This window comes from Fusarium venenatum (genome assembly GCF_020744135.1).
Source record: "Fusarium venenatum strain MPI-CAGE-CH-0201 chromosome Unknown EDB82scaffold_1, whole genome shotgun sequence".
NCBI lineage: Eukaryota > Fungi > Ascomycota > Sordariomycetes > Hypocreales > Nectriaceae > Fusarium > Fusarium venenatum.
The window spans coordinates 6,660,708-6,678,788 of NW_027072129.1; the positions used below are offsets into that span (position 1 = coordinate 6,660,708).

Below are 18,081 nucleotides of genomic sequence, written 5' to 3' on the forward strand. Positions count from 1 at the left end.
AATCTATACCCAGTCACACATTAAACCGTCACGCAGGGTCCTCGCAAGAGAAAGAGACTTGTCTCAGATCCAACCAAGCATCAATTGGTCAATTGGGTGCTTGTCAAAGAACATTATAACTGTAAATACAATTATTGAAAAAATGCAAACAACTATCCATCGCTTTGTAGAGGTATCGTGGGCATATAACCAGTCTGGATAATTCCCGTTGAAGCAGCACCAACGCTGACAGGCAACAGACTCCTTTTGACGAAACAAGAAAAGACAAAAACGCCCCAAGATGTTCTACCAAACTCCGCTCGCAATATGCAATCATTACAGCATCATACTCCTTCGTCTTGATGAGGCACGTTCCCTAGCTTCGGAACCCTCTTCGTCATGAACAGCAGATGAGACGCGCCGTGAAGTTTGGCGGCTGGCGGTCTTTCTTTTATTTCTGACAGGGGCCTGTTCTTCATACTGTGGTGATGAGGGGGTGAATTCGTAAATATCGACTTCGCTCAGTCCGGTCGTGTCGGATGCTGTTTCATCCTTGCCATCCTCGTGTGAGGTTTCGCTGCCCGCAACCAAATCCTGGATCGTCATAGAGCTGCGCCTACCGCTTCGGATGGCCATGTTCTTAGCGATCTCAGGGCTTAAACTCTTTCCGGCCAAAGGACTAGCAGGAATACTGCCAGGTTCATTCTCTACGGTCGCTGCATCAACAGTGGACAGTTGCTTCCACGAGTCTTCGGTTCTACTCTCACGCTTGACCTTGCCAGTCTCTGGAGCCTGCTCAACTGCGCTGGAACGTCGGGCATATCTACCCTCTCCTGCGACAGCATCAAGCATCTCCTTTGTGGGTCTTCGCATTTTGTCTCTAAGGTTAGGCTCAGCATAGCTGACTGCAGTCCTATTTCGTCGGCTAGGTCTTGCAGGCTCTCGGCTGGCGTTAACATCTCCGGGTGGTGGAGTTCCTCCTCGTCCTGCGTCTTTTGAAGTGGTGGTATCTGGTGAATGCAGGGAGAGGAGCGAGGGTTCTGTGTAAGGTGTTGCAAACCCACACTGTACGTCTACAACTTCAGGAGCTGCATGCTCGAGGTCTCGGACAGGCTCAATGGTAATAGGAACCAATGATCTGGACCTGGATTTGGGCCGATCTTGAGAAATTTTGGATCTCACAAGATCAGCTTTGGCTGCAGCGATCTCGTCGGTGCTGACTGGCTTGGAAATCTTCTTTGGTGAAGTCATATCATCATTCGTGCTCTTTGCCGACAGAGGCTTCCTTGTACCCGTGGCACTCGCCTTGTCACGCGAATCCCTCTTCATGCCGGAGATATCTTTCACTATTCGATCTCCTACTTTTTCGCGAATCGATCGTTTCTCGTTGGACATTCGGGGGTTCTCGTTCTCATCGTTGTTCCTCTGTGATCTAATGGTAACCATGTCGTCCCTAGCGGCAAGCTTCCTCTTTGATCCTATCTTAATTTGCTGGAACTCGACCGCAGGGGGTTCCATAGCTGGTTGCTCGGCCATGATCTCGGTGGACTTGGTAGCCAGGGGGCTAGTCTCCATTAATTTCGGTTGTTGGAGCTTGGCAGTCTCCTCTGTTCGCTTCTTCTCTGGTGACGTTGATCGGGGCAGCATCTTGGTAGTTTGTGGTGATGTGAAAGTTTCGGGTGGTGCAAGTTTCGTTCTGGGGCTTTCTTGTACATGTACAGGTGAGGGAGCAGAGCGGGAAGGGGAAGGCGAGTCAATCTTGACTGGATCTTGGTCTTCTGTTTCGATAAATTGCGATACGGGCGGGGGTCCGAGTTCAGGTGACTGAGATGCATCTGCCATGTTGTCCGCGTGAGCCTCTGATCGAAGGGCCAGTATTTGCTCAGGGCTGTTTGTTGTTAGAAGGCTTCTATCCGAGTCAATGAGCTGACTTACTTCATGGACTGTCTTGGGTAGGATTTGGTCTCCGAAATGTGTCCCAACTCCTCAACTTCCCGAGCAATATCACGTAACCGTCGCTGAGAAGGGCTAGGTCGAGCAGAGCTGAAGCTCAATCTTGGCTTTGTTGATTTTCGCGGGCGTGGAGAGTGTCGTTTCATAGGGGGCTCGAGACCTAGACCAGCGAGAAGGGCGCCCCATTCAGTAAGCTGAGATTCCATCTTGGCCTTGATCGCGAGCGCATGATCGGCAATTCTTCGAGAGTCGTTGTCTTCAAGCTCCTTTTCTAGCTCCAGGATACGACCTCGAAGCTCAAGGTTCTCGGACAGCATGCAAGCGCAGTCATTCTCAACTTCTCGGATGCGAAGAGCACGGATATTATTTGATTTGGCGAGATCGCGGTTTTGACGTAGAAGCTTCTTTCGAACTGAAAATCACAAGACATTGTCAGTTCGCGTGAACATAGTACAGCAGGTGAAGACCAAAGAGCTGAGCTGGAACTCACGCGTTTCGAGACTGTCTGTAGACACAGGGGGTTCGTTTAGTCTAGCCATAGTTCATAATGGGGTGGCTTTGTGATATTGGATTCGAGGTTTCCTGAGGTTAGTCGAGCGATGATGTGTGCTTTTGTCCGAGTCACAAACTGTTATTGCATACCAATGGAAAAGGGATTTTTTGGTTGTATGTATTGACTATAGCTGTTTTTGTCATAGCGCCTGGTTACCGATTGCCTCGGATACGACCTCTGTGGAAACCCCACGTTGAACCCCACCATCGACATCGATGGACGCCAGCTGGAAACGCGGTGGCAGTTTAACTGCTAAAGGCGTTGTCAACCAGTACAAAGGTTTATTCCATCACACCATTCATCATCATGTCCTACCCAACGCGACCGATTTCCTCACATATGCGCGCACCGAGTGCCTCGGCATCGTCGAGTGGACAGTCACCAGCACTATTAGCGCGTATTGAAGAAAAGAAAGCTGAACTCGAAAATCTTAAAGAGCTTCAGGAGCTCAGTGCTGCAGTCGCAACACAAATGGAAGCTTTGGAGCAGAGACTTTTAACCTTGTCGGACGGAACAGAAGGTGAAGAAGACTCGAACGATTTCGAAGTGCTCGGGCTGAACTCAACTAGCAATTGCGGCGGTCGTTGGTAACTGGCATAATGTGCTGCGTGCCATCAACATGGCTTCTTGTATGTATTAGAACCTTACAACGGTAGGAATTGGGTTAACAATCCCATAGCCAAACTTGCAAAGACAGCAGCAGATCAGACACAAGCACCCGAACAAGCGACAGGACCTCTTCCTCAAACCCTGGTCCGAATCCCAACAGAGCATGCGCCAGCATTACAAGCCCAAGCAGAAGCTGCAGAAGCGGCGGCTGAGGAAGAGCAGTCATGAAATTACAGAGGACTTTCGGATGAAAACGTTTCAGACAAACACACAGGCTTTTCTGTGATATGATACCCATGGATCTATCATTTCAGTTCTCGTTTGACGAATGTTGCATCGAAGAAACCAATCCAAACGCACGATTGCTAGTATTCGCATCAAATTGACTTACGATGCAACAACTGAAGTTGCAGTGTTAGGTCCTCACTGGCCTATTGCCTTCTAGAGCTACTAGCCTGGAGTATACAGTTTGGCGTGACACCAAAAAGCGATACACGAGAGAAGGCATATCGATGCGGAAGGATAACCGCGCCCGGCACGAATGGTTTTTTCAAGGAATGGTTCTGAGTCGAAACCTTAGCAAGAGTCAAGGATAACTACCGGGAGGCTTTGAAAGGGGTCCGCTGGTCGCTTGACATGAGGGGCGGCCATGGTCATATTTCGGGTAGTCAACGCAAGTAATCTTTTGTTGATTTGGCCAAGATACTATCATTTTGGAGTCGAGAAAGGTGCCTATAATATCCATCTGAGCTGAGAAGACTTGAGTGAAGACTTCTTTCGCTGGGTACCTCAAGCCATCAAAGACAAGAATGCGGTAGACACCTTCTGACTTTAGGTGACTACCAATATTCATGAAATTATTCTTCAAAGAAAACTCATATGAAGAGCCGTTAGCGCCCGGGTTCTCATTCAATTTAGCCTTGTTCACCTACTTTGACATGGTTAAATTGTGATTGAAATCATATCCTGGTCGGACTCTTAGTCGATCTCATTTTACCGATTGCTAAAATTGTCTTGTGTTTGCATGCCGCAAAGTCCATCCACTGTATGATATTCTATATATAGTACTTGAACAATCTTTCAGCATACCTTGGTAGGTAGGCAATCTTGGCCCATTCTACAGTAATAGTCTATCCCATGGCTAATACTTGTATGTAGAAACAATTCACAATTTACTAATGTGGATCTCGTTTGCGCATGTCATCATACTTCTGCACAAGAGTGGGACTCCCGCTCTGGAGCTCAGCGGACCAATGAAATATGGCAATCGCTTTCACAAAGTCGAAGCTATATGTAGATCAAGGTACTTCGAACTACCAGCCACGACTTGTGAATTATCAGAAAAGTCTTTGTAAGAGAGTTGATGATTAATCTATGGTTACTAGAATGTCTTTGATTCAGTTATTTACGATTATCAAGGAAGGAAACCTCAATTGAAGTTACTCCATATGTCAAAAGAAACAGAAGGTCCGCGACAGTAAATGGGAAGGTGGTAACGATACGCACCTTCGCGGTTACCATGGCTTATTGTTATTGTTTTTATTCACGTCGCTCTGTGTGTAGCCATCTTCTTCCTTTCTCCTCTCCATCATCAACATTTTCCATAGACCCATTCGCCATTGCTTAGGTATTTTGGTCGTTCTGTCTTCATCACTTCCATCACTTCTACAATACCATCTGTGCTTTCACATTACCCAAGTCTAGGCTCAGACAAGGCCCCGCTATTGGCCGTCGTTTTGATAACCTTACCCCTGTTGTTTGTGAAATTACATCTAGATCCCTGGTTATTATCACTCAAGATTCAACCTACGAGAAGTCTGGTGGCGTCTCGTTTTCACTTATTGTCTCTCAGAGCCTCTATACACCCTGGCATTCTAACCTTAGGGACCTCCCTCGGTTCATCTCGTTATCCTAAAATCAACCATGGCTAACATGATGGCTCATCAACCCCAAGTCCACAGTGACGCTAACGAGACCCCGGTCTCTTCTGGGTGCACGACCTGCCCGGAGCTTCATTACATGGAACCTAATTCTACTTCGTATCACTTTTCCTCTTTGCCAAACCGGGAGACACTTAAGGAGCTTTCACCGGGTCAGGCCCAAAATCGGAGTCTCGCTCATAGCTCGCCTCAACAACACCAAAACCAAAAGTTGTTTCTCAGACCTGGGCCTGTCAGGACTCCCCTACCTTTGCGTCGAATACAGCACTCATCTACCGAGACCGAGACTTTCGAACCCCTCGAGGTAGTTGAGGAAGAAGAATCAATGTTGTCCAGTGCTAGCTTGATTGCGGATAGCAATCATTCTGTTGACCAACTGTCACTTGAAGGTTTGTTTCTTTCACAATCCCTGATTCCCAAGTCAACTCAAGCCTAGGACTCATTTGCTTCATGTACCAATACTAACACAATTCATAAAGCATACACTTTCAAATCGCACCCATTGGCTGATGCAGAACCCTTGAGTAAAAAACCCTATTTCTCCCACCGAGCAGGTCACTTCGAATGGTTGGTTTCGTTCCCGGGGCCACATGGCGAAGCCAACGACCGTGGCACTCTCAACGATGACAGCAACGACCATCGCAATACTGAGGCCAAGGTTTATGGTTGTACCCTGCTGGAACGCATGCCACGATACAATGACCTCGGTCTTCGCGGTCATACTGACAGTTACAATTTTCTAGCGACCCCATTAGCAGCCAAAGACTACCTGGCTTTAGGTTTTGAGCCTTCGCATATGCCCTACAGTACAGCCAGCATGGCCCTGGCACCACCAGCGTACCAAGATTGTCAAACTTTTCCACTCAAGGTGCCCGAGGTGGCGGAGGTGGTACAGCCGGCTCTTTCGCCTACTCTTACTTTAATCAGCGATCGAAGCAGCAGTTATGAGGAGTTGTCGCGGCATGGTTCTTTTTCAGTGCCCCGAATCGAGGACTCTTTTGAAGAACTCGACAAGCTTGAAGATGAACTCGAGGCTATCGATGCTGTCACTCAGGCACGACGGATTGCCCTGCCTGAAAACGCTACCCTCAGCAGTAAACATCTAGAGCCGCCGTCTCCAGCGACAAGGCCGACTATCTCTAAGAGAGCATCAGTAATCGGCATGTCTTCGACATTGCGCATCAAACCTACTGAAAAGGCACAGCCTCCTCTTCGCCGATCAACTTCTCTTGTATTTCGTGACAAGAAACAGGACGACTCGGACAATACGCCCAAGGCAAACCCGCAATTCGCACGTGGGAAGTTGACCAGCTCTCAATCTCCAGTCTCAAAGACACCTGTCAAATCCGCAAAGCCGCTTACCGTTCCCAAGTTCGAACTCCCTGGAGAGGCTATAGCTCGCCGTTTAAAGGAACAGCGCGAAGCTCGCAAGGCACAGCAGGCAGAGGCTCAGAAAGCTTATGTACCTCCACCGAGACCGAAGTCTAGTAAGCCGCTCACCAAGCCCACCTTTGAGCTTCCGGGAGAGGCCATATCCCGTCGTAAGCGTGAAGAGCGTGAGACCCGCCTCAAGGCACAAGAAGAAGAGGAACAGCGCAAGCGAGAGTTCAAGGCCAGACCTATGCGGAATAGTATTACGCCGGGTAGCATCCCACGAGAGACTATTGCAAGTCTTTCCCAGAAGGGAAAGCTACCGCCACAAGAGGACACCTCAAAGCAGCCGATCAACATCAAGGCCAAGCGGATGTCCAGTTTGGGGCCGCGGTCAGCCCCTGGTTCCCAGAGCCAGATTTCCCAGAGTCGAGGTCGACTGTCTACCGCCACGTCACATGAGAATCTCAATCGGAAGACCTATACATCTATTGGCAGCGGTATTGGAAAGCGAGCTGCCCTTTCTGCCGAAGAGGCACACCAACTCAAAATGCGTGGCCGGGAGATTTTCCGGCGAGACAACAACGCTTATGTGCAAGACAAGGAGCGTGAGAGGCGCGAGCGTGAGGAAGCGACGCGGTTAGCCCGAGAACAGGCTGCAGAACGCTCTAGGATTGCGAGTCGGGAATGGGCAGAAAAGAAACGCCTTAAGGGGCTCGCTCCGCCGCAGTCCATGAGAAGACAGTGAACACTTTGTGATTTGGCAAGCTTTCGTGTCTAGTTTCCTGATGTTCAGCTGAGGGTGGAACTATGGCATCTTATAGTCCCTTATATTTGCATTTCGTTAGCCGGGAGTTTGGAAGGGATGGTCTTTTCAGCACTTCTCTCGTGCTTTTGTTTTTTATTCAGATATCGATGCTTTGGCGTTTGGGTGGTTGAGTGTACGTTGACTTTCTATGGAGACTGGCGTATTGAAAGTCTCTACGGATAGAGATTATACACAGTTGCAAACTTAAATTCAGAATTAAGACTATTGGACTTTGCAGTCAAAAGACTGTTTCCTGATGCATCTTCGCGTGCTCGCCCTTTCGTGTCTCCATTTACTAGCAAGGTACAGAAACATAGAGATATGAACAACAGGAAAATTCAGACGGAGCTAGGTACAACTGTAAATAAAGCATACACTACAATCAATACACGGGTTCTTGATAGACGAATTTGACATTCTTAACGCACGGTCGATAACACAAGTATTGCATAGCACTTCGTTAATTCGCTTGCTATACACTTCTATAAATCCGTCTCAACATCGTTCGTCCTCCGACTTCTAAAACCATACCAAGTCCACCTGATACAACTGAAACACCTCGACTCAGAATAACTTTTTACACCCCCTTTCAATAGAGTATTACAAGGCTGTGAAAGCAAGGAGCCCCCTTTCAATCGTACCGGACAGAGCGTGACAAAACTCCGCCATCCCTCGTATATACAAGTTCCATCTCGTAATGTTAACGTACTCAAAAGGGTAGCCACCCTATCGTTGTTGCCTTTGAAGCCAAAAATAAAAAGGAAAAAGAAACCAGGAATGCACCGGTTCTGAAATGTTGTAGTTGAAAAAAAAAGTTGCTCTCGAGATGGTGCTCAAGATGTTAAAGAGTGATTAAATTACAGCCTACTCTTGGAAAATGGCTGGATTTGAAAGAACAAAGTAGACGCCGGGAAGTGTGAAACGCCGTTTGAGTGCACATTCCACCTCCTAGCGAGAAATATCGAAGGACGTGGGTATCTTTCTAGAGACATAGGAAATTTCGTAGCGACCGATTATGGTAGCGTAAAAGGAGAAAAACAAACTGTTTTTTTTTAAAAGTTTTGTGAGATACCTGCACTCTGCTGTGGATAATGAGAGGGGCTCTCAATACGTGTGTTTCGGCGTGCAGGGTTATCTCGAATGATGGCCTGTTGAGGTCCGTTGTCACTATAAGGGTTTTGCGAGTATTGGTCATAGTATGCGCCGCCGGCACCGTATGGTACTCCTATGGGGTCTGATGCGTCAGATCGGCCAGCAGCACTGTATGAAGAGGAAGCGTTAGAGGGACCACGGTGCACATCAGCACCACGGTTGTTGGCAGCAGAAGGGCCCATGGCTCCAAGGATCTCGCCTTCTGGGGAGTGTGATCCGTCCATCAGAGGCTCACCAGAGCGAGCATCTGACATATTTCCTCGAGTTGGTGAAGTGATGTCCGAGTAGGCGCCAGTGACACCGCCAGACAGGGTAGTGGAGGCCTTGCGACCAGTTGAGCCGATAGTAGTGTTGCCCCAACCACGGTAACCTGAAGAACCATCTTCCCTCATCTCATAGCCGCTATCTGCCATTCCAACAGCAGGGATCGTAGGGTCGGCGTTCGGGTTGTAGGCATAGTCTTCAACTTCCTTTCGTCGCTCCTCCTCGGCCTGCCTTCTGGTCTTTCTCTTCTTCCACCAAAACAGGCCCAGGAGAGCAAAAATGATAATAGCAGCAATTGGTACGGCAACACCAATGGCAACCTTGCTCTTCTGGCTCAAACCTTCGCCTCCGCCACCGCTACCACCACTGCTAATTGCATCGGCATCGTCTGTACCAGTGGCCGACACAGAGTCCTCGGTAGCTGTGACCTTTTGGGTACGGATGGCGGTAACCAAAACAATGCTCGTTTCAGGCCCTGAGCTACCTGTTACTGTGACGACAGTCGACAGAACCTCGGACGTAGTAATCTCAGATACGGCAGCTTCTTCAGTTGAACTGGGATCGTTGTTGCTGTCATCTGTGGGGGATGGGTTTGCGGCTTCGGTGGTAGGGTTGGCTTGAGTAGCGCTGTTAGGTCTTGTGGAAGGCGAAGGGTCATCAGACGAAGGTGACGCATCCGCAGCGGATGTTTCCTCGGCGGGAGGTGCGTTTGTGGGACTGGCATCATTGGATGCTTCTGCAGGATTGCTCGTTGGTTGTTCGTTATCAGTCGGTGCAGCACTTGGTTGGTTCTGAGTAGCTGAAGGGCTGTTGTTGGAGGGTTGGGCCGAAGCTGGGTCCGAGGTAGCTGGGGCAGCAGGAGAAGAATTGTCCACGGCCGAGGAAGGCTGGTTGGCAGCGTCGCTGTTGCTGCTGTCGTCGGCAGGAGAAGATGGGATGGCAGCCGAAGGTTGCGCAGCGGTGGGCTGAGCGGGTTGACCCGGTGTGGACATAGCGAAAGTAGGCGCGCTCACGCTGGGGAGTTGTCTGATACCGAGAAACATGTTAGCCAGTTGTTGGACCCTCGCATTGAGGATGTTGAGGTTCAAAAAGAGGTAGAATTCGGGAACATGCGTCTAAGGGAGACGGTGCAGCAGCAGGTAAAGTCAATCAACAGAAGGGGGCCGTTGACATTAGACGCGACAACGTCGGAATGGGACGAAGGAATATTGGCGATCAAATTTCTCCAGATCAGAAGTCTAGATTGGAGGGTGCGAGCATGGGGGTTCGAGGGAGAATGAGATTGGGATTGAGATATCATTGAATCGTAGTGAATGGTCAAGCGATAGGAGGATGAGATGCAAATGCAGGTATGCATAAATGCATCGTAACACAACGTACCTTTGGAACTGTTGAACAACCGTTGATCCGTTTCAAAATGAGAAAGAAACGAAAGTATTCGCCAGGGACGCGTCAAAGACGAAAAGGCAACAGTTTGAGATTGATCTGTTGATGCGTGAGAATGAGAGTAAGAAGCGAAAGTGAAGTTGGGTCTGGGTATGGCAGGTATGGATGGTGTGGTATGGTATGGGGATGGCAAGTCGGGCGGGTAAAAACAGAGAGAGCAATAGCCTGGAAAGGCCGCACCCACCCTAACGTAACGGGCAGGAACTCAAATGGAGGAGGTCTTAGCGGCCGCTGGAGGTGGAAGGAGCAGGAGGCCCAGGCTTGCCCGTCGACCCAGTAAATGACCTCGCAGCTCCACCAACTTGTGCCAGGACAGACCAGGACCTGGAGCGAACAGTGCTTGAGCTCCAATTCTTTTTTTCTTCCCTTTTCCCATTCAGGGCCAAGAAGGCTTTGGATTCCAGATTGAGATCCGACGTAACGTAATGTAACGTACCTTGCTTTAGTAGTCTCGGTAGGAAAACGCCGTCTTGTTCTTTGAAGCTCAGACTGAACTTGACAAACCTTAATTCACTATTCAGATACCTGTCCGGTAACGAATATAGGTGTCCTGAGCCGTTCAGCTAAGCAATTTACAGCTATGCGAACGGCAACTAAGAGAAACGGGTGCCGGTTTGCTTTCGGTAATGGATGGAGGCGTATTGCGCTATGTTACCCCGGTTGACTTGTTCGTTCTTGGACAAGAAGAGAGGAAGGCGTATCAATTAGGGAGTAACAATCATAATAAAGAAGTTGTAAGCAGAACAGAACACTCAACCAGATGATAGAAATGTCAAGGAGACGAGTGTGGCACACAATGATTAAATTCAGCATCGGGCCTTTCTTTTGGTTCGACACTGCCATTCGCACACGTTCAAAAGCCTAAGACTCGGGGCTCATCAGCCACAAAGTTGACAATTGGTCTGTCCCGATCTGGTTTGCTGGCTTCATTCGGGGTCTTCTTGGCATGGAGCCCCCAAGGACGATGCTATGGATACGAGCCGCCCCTCCCACCTCAATGAGGCTGTGTGTGTTTCTGATACTTTTACTCCGTAACTTGGTCTGCTTTCTGATATTCTCGGGGCGATCAACGAAGCGACACGAGCAGAAACTCCGTAGGCCTGTTCCGATGATGAATTGAATTGCTGTCATTGTTACTTTATTTGTTGATATTTCATTCATCGCTGTAGTTACTGAAGAAGCAAGCAATTATTTAAGCTTTACCCCAAAAAAACTCTCCCTGACATCGCCCTGGAGACTTTAATTTCCTCTGCACCAGAACCGCAACCACAACGCCACAACCAACAACCAACAACACAACCAACGACGTAACATCTACCAACGAATCATCAACACTAATCGCGCGAAAAGGTTCCCTCTTCAAGCCCTTGCCATCGTCGTTTCACCAAATGGGGTCATCACGTCATGATGATGGGGCCAAGTGACAAAACCTTCAAGAGAATCCGCCACTGAACTTCAGCTTCTAGGGATAGAGAGACAGACCCTGTGATGATCATTCATTATTAAATACACATACCTTGCAGAATCCTACCTGTTCGTAACTTTCTCACAAATGCACGAGGGAGTCTGCGGGATATTAACACATCTAATCAAATTCATCACCGAGGTGGCTGGCATTCAATCACATGCATGGCGTGTCAGAAACCCTTTAATTTAATTGTTGCTGCAATGGAATGTCATTATTCCGCACGCACAAGGAACAACAGTAACATGACATCGGTTTTTTTTTTTGTCAAAATGCTCTATTAGATTCAAGCCTGATACCGAAAACCTGATATCTTCCAACCTCACGTGCCATCAATCTTAATTCAGAGCATATATGCAATCTCGGCGCCATGACCAGAAATGTCGATGCAATGCGACCCTGGCTCTTAAGACCTGACGCTCCACGTTCAAGTGGATGATGACCACCCATCCACGATTAAATTGCACTCTCAATCGAAAAGCTTGTCTGTGAATTGAAGTGTCAGAACTGAGACATGGACACCCTTTCAAATTGAGTATTCAAAGAGGCCTAGGCACCTACTATGTACATAAGTTGACCTTAACGGTAAATGACACGATCCACCACTGCGAGGATCCCTATACTTTGGTGGCCCAGACTATTGGCAACTCGACAGCCAACGTATGTCGCTTGGCAGCCTCATCAAAGGATCGAAATGGCCTTTGTTTATCGTTATTATATGCTTTGTCTATTCAAGCTAGAACACCCTAGATTCTGTTGCTGATATCACAACCTGATACTTTTGTCCTAACATACAAACATCTCATAGCATGTATCCTATAAATTATACCACGGAGTATAGCCTGGAGTCTTTTCATGTAGAATGGTATAAGTATTTTGCACTCATCATTTGCCATTATCCCCTCAGACTAAAGAGATAGAATGCAAATAATGTCGAATTTTTCTTTCCTGTTCCTTGATGCCAGGCAGATTTGCTGTCAGCTCCACTGAGGCGTTGGCCTCCACAGCTAAAGCACAACAGAGCCCAAAAATAGAATCTGATCGCGTGTCGTCGTAGCTCCAGGAACACGGCCTTGATTCGACGGAGACTAGTGATCGCCATAATGATTTACCAAGCCTACCAATTATTCGGTGCCTTACTTGTTCATGGCCTGAAATCCGATGTCATCAAACGAACAATGAATGCGGCGCAGGAATTGGGTGTTGCGATAGTACAAAGGATACGAGAAATGTCGCGACTATATTTTCAGGATCATCACGGCTCAGAAATTAAATATCATATATCACAGTTACAGTGGAGAAATCGCAAGGTAACCCCTTATCGAAACACAAAAGAGTATAGAAACAAGATGCCAAAGTTGAAGTGATCAACGGCAGATCCAATTGACCTATGTACAACGGCTGGACGTCATCCGAGCCGACAGTCGTCATCTAGTTTGTCGTGTGGTTTTCCAAGACCGTCTATAATATGCAAGCCAGCAGGTTCCCAGTATGAAGAATAATATCGCGAGACATCATAACCCTAAAATGCGCCTGAGAAGAGAAAAATGTGCAAAGTGGACAAGACCCGCGCACGCTGTATAATGAATGCCAAAAGGACAACGCTAAGAGAATTTTTGACACTTCTGTGATGACCGAAATCTCGGATTATTCACAATAATGTTTGCGCTGCTTTTTGGTTTATCAAGGTCGGATGCCCCAGGATGGCTTCAGCGTGTCTTGTAGTGCATCAGCAGTGAACACTTGGTCGCCAGGCAGTCGGCTGACACGTCCAGCTCCGTTGCGGATGGCTCCGAGCTGGGCTTGAGACATGCCACTACGGTTACTCCTGATACTTCCAGCATCGCTCATGTTGTCGGAATCCTTGAACTTCTTGGGGGGCGCAAAGTCGAGACCAGTGAATGTACCAGACTTGCGGAGAAGATGGCTGTAACTAGTTAGTAAGAATAGTATCAATTGGGAGGGGAGACTCACGGGCTAGGAAGGGCGGCGAGCTCCTCGAAGGGCGAGGCTAGAGTTTGAGCAGCAGGTACAGAGGGGGAGTAAGGTCGTCTCTCGCCGAAGGGGCTTTGAGAACGGCCGGCTGCCGTATCACGAATGGTGCTGGGAGGGGCAAAGTCGGCGGCGTTGATGAGGAAAGAGTTGTCGTCTCGAAGCTTAGAAGGAGTGGGCAAGGTGGTCAGAGGCGCAGGAGGAGGCATCCTCTTCATGGGAGGCTGTCGCATCCTAGCTGAAGCCGAAGAGTCGGGTCGAGGGCCAAGAGCAGAGCCAGCGCGTGATCGTCCTCCAGGACCACTGTGGAAGCTCATGCCACCGATAGAGCCGTTAGGACCACGAGGACGGGGGCCTGGGCGACCGGGACCAGGACGACGGCCAGCCGGAGGAGGTGTCATGGCACGGCGAGTGACAGGCTGGGCATAAGGCATGACGAATGCGTTTGTCTCAGGGTCGAAGTAGGCTTGGTCACCACCCATATAACCTTGATCGTAATCCTCATAGTACTGAGCGGCGGCGGCGGCACGAGGAGCGCGAGCAGGAGCACCACCTTGGGCCATAGCAGGCATAGGAGGCATTGGTGGAGGCGCCTCCTCGCTCTCTCCAAAGTACTCCTTGTAGAAAGAACGGATACGGTTGGCACGGTACTCAGGATCCTCAGACTCGTTGATATCATCCGGAGGAAGAGGTCGGAATCCAACTGAAAGGCGCTTGCTGTCTTGATGAGGAACTCCGAGGGCATTCTGCTGAGGCGCAGCTTCGACAAATGATCCTCGCTGCATGGAACGACCACGGGCGTCGTCATCATGGTCCTCATAGTAACTTGAAATGTCAGCGGCAGCATAGTTGGAACCTTCGCTCTGTCGGTTTTGAGCAAGAGGAGCGGATTTCGGAGCATCGGGAGAGGACACGGTAGGAGACTTGGGCTGAGGAAGAGAGAAGTTCAAACCCAGACCAGTTGCCTCATGCTCACGAGCAGGAGGCAGAGGGAAGTCGGTAGCAGGTTCCTGTGAGAAGTTGGGCAACTCAAAATCAGGAGTCTTGGATCGCGCGACAGGAGGTTGTTGAACAGAGGGAACAGCATGCTTCTCATCGAAGTCGGAAACGACTCCAATCTCAGGGACGATAGGAGCAGGGTGGAAACCATCATTGTCAGAATCAAAAGGAGACTTGGCTTGGTGGGCTGGCGCGGGCATCTTGGGAGTGCCGAAAGGATCGACTCTGGATTCAGTTGCAGAGACTGGTGTCTCAGGTAAGGAGTTCATGCGCGAGGGAGGCATCTTGAGACTTCCAGGCTTACCCGAGTTACGGGGACTGTTAAATTTAGTATTGTGCGAGTGGGAATCCTTGGGTTTAAAGGACCGCAATGAGCCGGTCTCGCTTTGCGTAATGGCTGCAACGTACTGGTAAGGGTCCTGATTATCATTTCCCAACGACTTAGCCAGAGAGTTGAGTGACTCGCGCGATTCCTGAAGGCCTGGAGGCAACAAGTAAGGCGATGAGAGGTTCATATCCATTGACAGCTGACTGGGTTTGTGGGCGAGTGTCTTCTCACCCCCTCCCATAAAGATGCTACGACGAGCAGACTTCTTTCCGCTGCCATCGTCCAGTCCGAAGTCCAGGCTCTTGTGGGGGTCGTGGGCATCCTCCATCAACTGCTTCTTCATGTTTCTACGATGAAGGTAGAACAAGAAGCCGACAATAAGAACAATAGGCACACTAAACAAACCAATGTCAGCAAACACGATCCAGTCGACGACTGATTCCAAAATCAAAGGCGCGGTTAGAAGCATACATGATAGCGATGACGATAGGAACGACCAAGCTGCTTGCACTTGCTGCTGCGCAAGTGTTGTCATCCTTGCAGTTTTCTCTAGCGACTAGTCGGCGAAAGATGGATGACGAAGAGGCTGTCTTTTGAGAAATCGAGGAAACATGTTGGCCAATTTCGGCGCGCTGGCCTTGATAGTGAGCAAGCCCCATGGTGTTGTTGTTGTCGTTGCTAGCGCATACACTGTATACAAAGATGTCGGTCGTCAAAGTTGTTTTGGTTCCTCCAAAGAAAATTCGTCAGGTGGCATGTAAGAATATTAAGAATTGTCGAAAATTAACGTCCGAAAACACAGATGTCGGAATTATACAGCTGATATGTAGGCGATAGTATTAATAGAGAGCTGGTGCTTCTACAACTATCGTCTTCACTGAATGTTGTCGATACGGCAGTCGAATGAATGAGAAACTGAAATCGGTTCGTTCAAGGATCGCAAGAAGCGTGGAAACGGGTACTGGGCACCGTAGGATCGGAAAGAACGAGACTGAAATGCCAAAAGCTAGTGAGCAGAAGCTATTGAGCGATTGTGGTGTTGTGAAAGAAGGTCGCGGTCACTAAACAATAGACCAAACAGAACGAATGACTTGAGCTTTTAGGCTCTAGAATTAAGCAGTTATAAAAGAGTGGAAGCCCGCTGGCGCGCAGCTTTGGCAAAAATGCAGAATGATGCTGTCGTCGTCAACCGAAGAACAGTTGGAGAACGAAAGAAAGAAACGACGAATGAGTGAGAGAAGGAGAGTAGTAGGTAAAGAGGAAGAGGAGGTGGTGGAGCTTGATGTGAGTGGAGCACTACGGGAGAGGCACAGGAGTAGCTTAGGAGAGGCAGGTACAGATAAGTAAGGAAGCGAACCTCTCCACCAGAGATAACCTGGACAACACAAAAGAGACAGCCTCAGTGCCTAGCTGAGAACGTTATTCCCCTGCTTCACTGGTCGAAATGCCCTGCCACAGCGAGTTTCTCGTTATTTTTCACAGAGCCATAATGCTTGAGACTCCCCGTCGGGAGGGCCGCCAACGCAGCAAAGACAGGGGATAAAGACCGTTCATGGATCCCGCCCATCCCAGACAATGCGCCTGTGCTTTGGTCAAACTAGTTGTTAAACGATATCCCAATCAGGGGAGACACGACGGAGCGAAATGGAGTGACACCAGTTCAAACCATCGGATTGGCCCTCGAACCCTGGTCTTTTTCGACCCCTTCCAAGGACTCCTCCAAGAGAGATTAAGGTGGACCTTGGAACAGCTTTCTCAGCGCATCCTATTGACCTATTCATGGATCCATGGGGAGTTTGCAACAAGGACCGGTCAAGGCTCAAAATCGTCATGGAGGCCTTGCCCGGTGCACAACGACAGATGGAAGATTGATTGCGTTGCGTTGCTTGGGCCAGCCATTGACGCATCCCCATAAGCAACTTCACAGTCATCAACTAACAAACGCAGATACCAATGTGCGGATACTCAAGCCTCTTTCGCAAGCCTTTCCCCAAGCCGACTGAAGGCAGGAAATAAAGAACCGTTTAATTTCCAAAAAGACTCTCTTGCCTCGCCACCCCGTTAGCGCCCGCATCAAACCACCAGTCACAACAGCCATGGATACCCAAAAGAAGCTTCAGAAGCTGGTTGTGGATGCACAACCAGGCACAATCTCGCACAAAGCGACAAGTCAAGATGCACAATCGGCCCCTGGCCAGTCAAATCACAAGAATGGATTGAGTTATGAGCGCTTCATGCAAGGCACGAGTCTAGGTTCCAGACTAATCCCGGTTATCAGGTGGAGCATCCGATCAGGGAACAGGCACTGAGCCAACGAATGCCGTGGAACTGGTTTGCTTGGACAACACCAAGCCTTGAAAAGGAAAGTAAATAAAGGGGGAGAAGTTTCTATCCCGCTTGTCCGCAACACAGTGGCGTCAGGGGCGCTTGCTAGTTAATAAGCAGGTCAAGTCAATTGTGGTGGCTGCTGCAGGTACAAGTTGCACTGCATAGTTGGGCCGACAATTAAAGGCCTCGAAGTTCTTTTGGACGAACTCGTCCCGGCACTTGAGACCTCAAGGCAGTATCCGCTACAAATGACCGAAGACGTTCTGTAGTCTCCCGTTACCAGCTAACTGGGCGACGCTGGGTAAGACATTACACTTGAAAGCGTCAAAAAAAACTTCACTCGCGAAAACACAGTCAATCTCCACCATCTCATACTGTCGATTTCCCGGTTTCTACCCCTGGCTGAGCAACTAGCTGCAGGTGGTTACAAGAGATCGTCAACTCCCTCATGTCAAGATGCATATCACCAATTATTTAAAGGCTGAGTCGTTCCGACAGCATGTTCCTGCATTATATTCTTCTAGTTGCCGTGGGTCATAATTTCAACAATTACCCACAATGCACTGTTTAATGCAATGCAGCTTTGTGCATGTCTCCTTCGCTTCCATGCTTTTGTTACTCGCCATTAGCAGTTGTGTCGCTTGCCCACGTACAACGCACACACAGACAGACAGACAGTGGGGGGATCTTGATTACACCAAATTGCAGGAACTAAAAATTAATAGACGATGACAATATGGAGCTTGCAATTTGAGCCGATGGCCTCGTCCTCGAGCCGTCTTCGCGGCATATTTCACCGATCCGCCGGGGAAACCGGATGCTTATTTTGGTCTCAGATTTGATGAGGTTCCCTGATATTTTGAGACGAAGCTATTGCCATTGTTACCTTACATG

General features: G+C 48.9%; 6 protein-coding genes across 6 annotated transcripts; 3 read left to right on the forward strand and 3 right to left on the reverse strand.

The window, feature by feature from the left end:
• Positions 1-24: 24 nt before the first annotated feature.
• On the reverse strand, positions 25-2,471 carry EDB82DRAFT_551419 (uncharacterized protein; the record flags this gene model as incomplete). Its single annotated transcript, XM_025729902.2, has 3 exons — positions 25-1,867; positions 1,915-2,344; positions 2,423-2,471. 3 exons carry the CDS (start codon positions 2,469-2,471, stop codon positions 316-318), a joined length of 2,031 nt encoding a protein of 676 aa, XP_025589081.1. The 3' UTR covers positions 25-315.
• A 171-nt stretch (positions 2,472-2,642) lies between these two features.
• Positions 2,643-3,501, forward strand: EDB82DRAFT_65119 (DASH complex subunit Dad2-domain-containing protein). The gene is made up of 3 exons (XM_025729901.2): positions 2,643-3,005; positions 3,055-3,114; positions 3,165-3,501. The coding sequence occupies exons 1-3, from the start codon at positions 2,792-2,794 to the stop codon at positions 3,320-3,322; spliced, it is 432 nt and encodes a 143-aa protein (XP_025589080.1). The 5' UTR covers positions 2,643-2,791; the 3' UTR covers positions 3,323-3,501.
• A 1,185-nt stretch (positions 3,502-4,686) lies between these two features.
• On the forward strand, positions 4,687-7,451 carry EDB82DRAFT_488523 (uncharacterized protein). Its single transcript, XM_025729899.2, has 2 exons — positions 4,687-5,423; positions 5,514-7,451. The coding sequence occupies exons 1-2, from the start codon at positions 5,018-5,020 to the stop codon at positions 7,151-7,153; spliced, it is 2,046 nt and encodes a 681-aa protein (XP_025589078.1). The 5' UTR covers positions 4,687-5,017; the 3' UTR covers positions 7,154-7,451.
• Positions 7,452-8,265: 814 nt separating this feature from the next.
• On the reverse strand, positions 8,266-9,672 carry EDB82DRAFT_520987 (uncharacterized protein; the record flags this gene model as incomplete). Its single annotated transcript, XM_025729897.1, has 1 exon — positions 8,266-9,672. The coding sequence occupies one exon, from the start codon at positions 9,670-9,672 to the stop codon at positions 8,266-8,268; it is 1,407 nt and encodes a 468-aa protein (XP_025589077.1).
• A 3,551-nt stretch (positions 9,673-13,223) lies between these two features.
• On the reverse strand, positions 13,224-15,518 carry EDB82DRAFT_520988 (uncharacterized protein; the record flags this gene model as incomplete). Its single annotated transcript, XM_025729896.1, has 3 exons — positions 13,224-13,467; positions 13,515-15,254; positions 15,331-15,518. 3 exons carry the CDS (start codon positions 15,516-15,518, stop codon positions 13,224-13,226), a joined length of 2,172 nt encoding a protein of 723 aa, XP_025589076.1.
• A 695-nt stretch (positions 15,519-16,213) lies between these two features.
• EDB82DRAFT_65248 (uncharacterized protein) lies at positions 16,214-16,865 on the forward strand. Its single transcript, XM_025729895.2, has one exon. It carries the CDS (start codon positions 16,412-16,414, stop codon positions 16,772-16,774), a length of 363 nt encoding a protein of 120 aa, XP_025589075.2. The 5' UTR covers positions 16,214-16,411; the 3' UTR covers positions 16,775-16,865.
• The last annotated feature ends 1,216 nt before the right edge of the window (positions 16,866-18,081 follow it).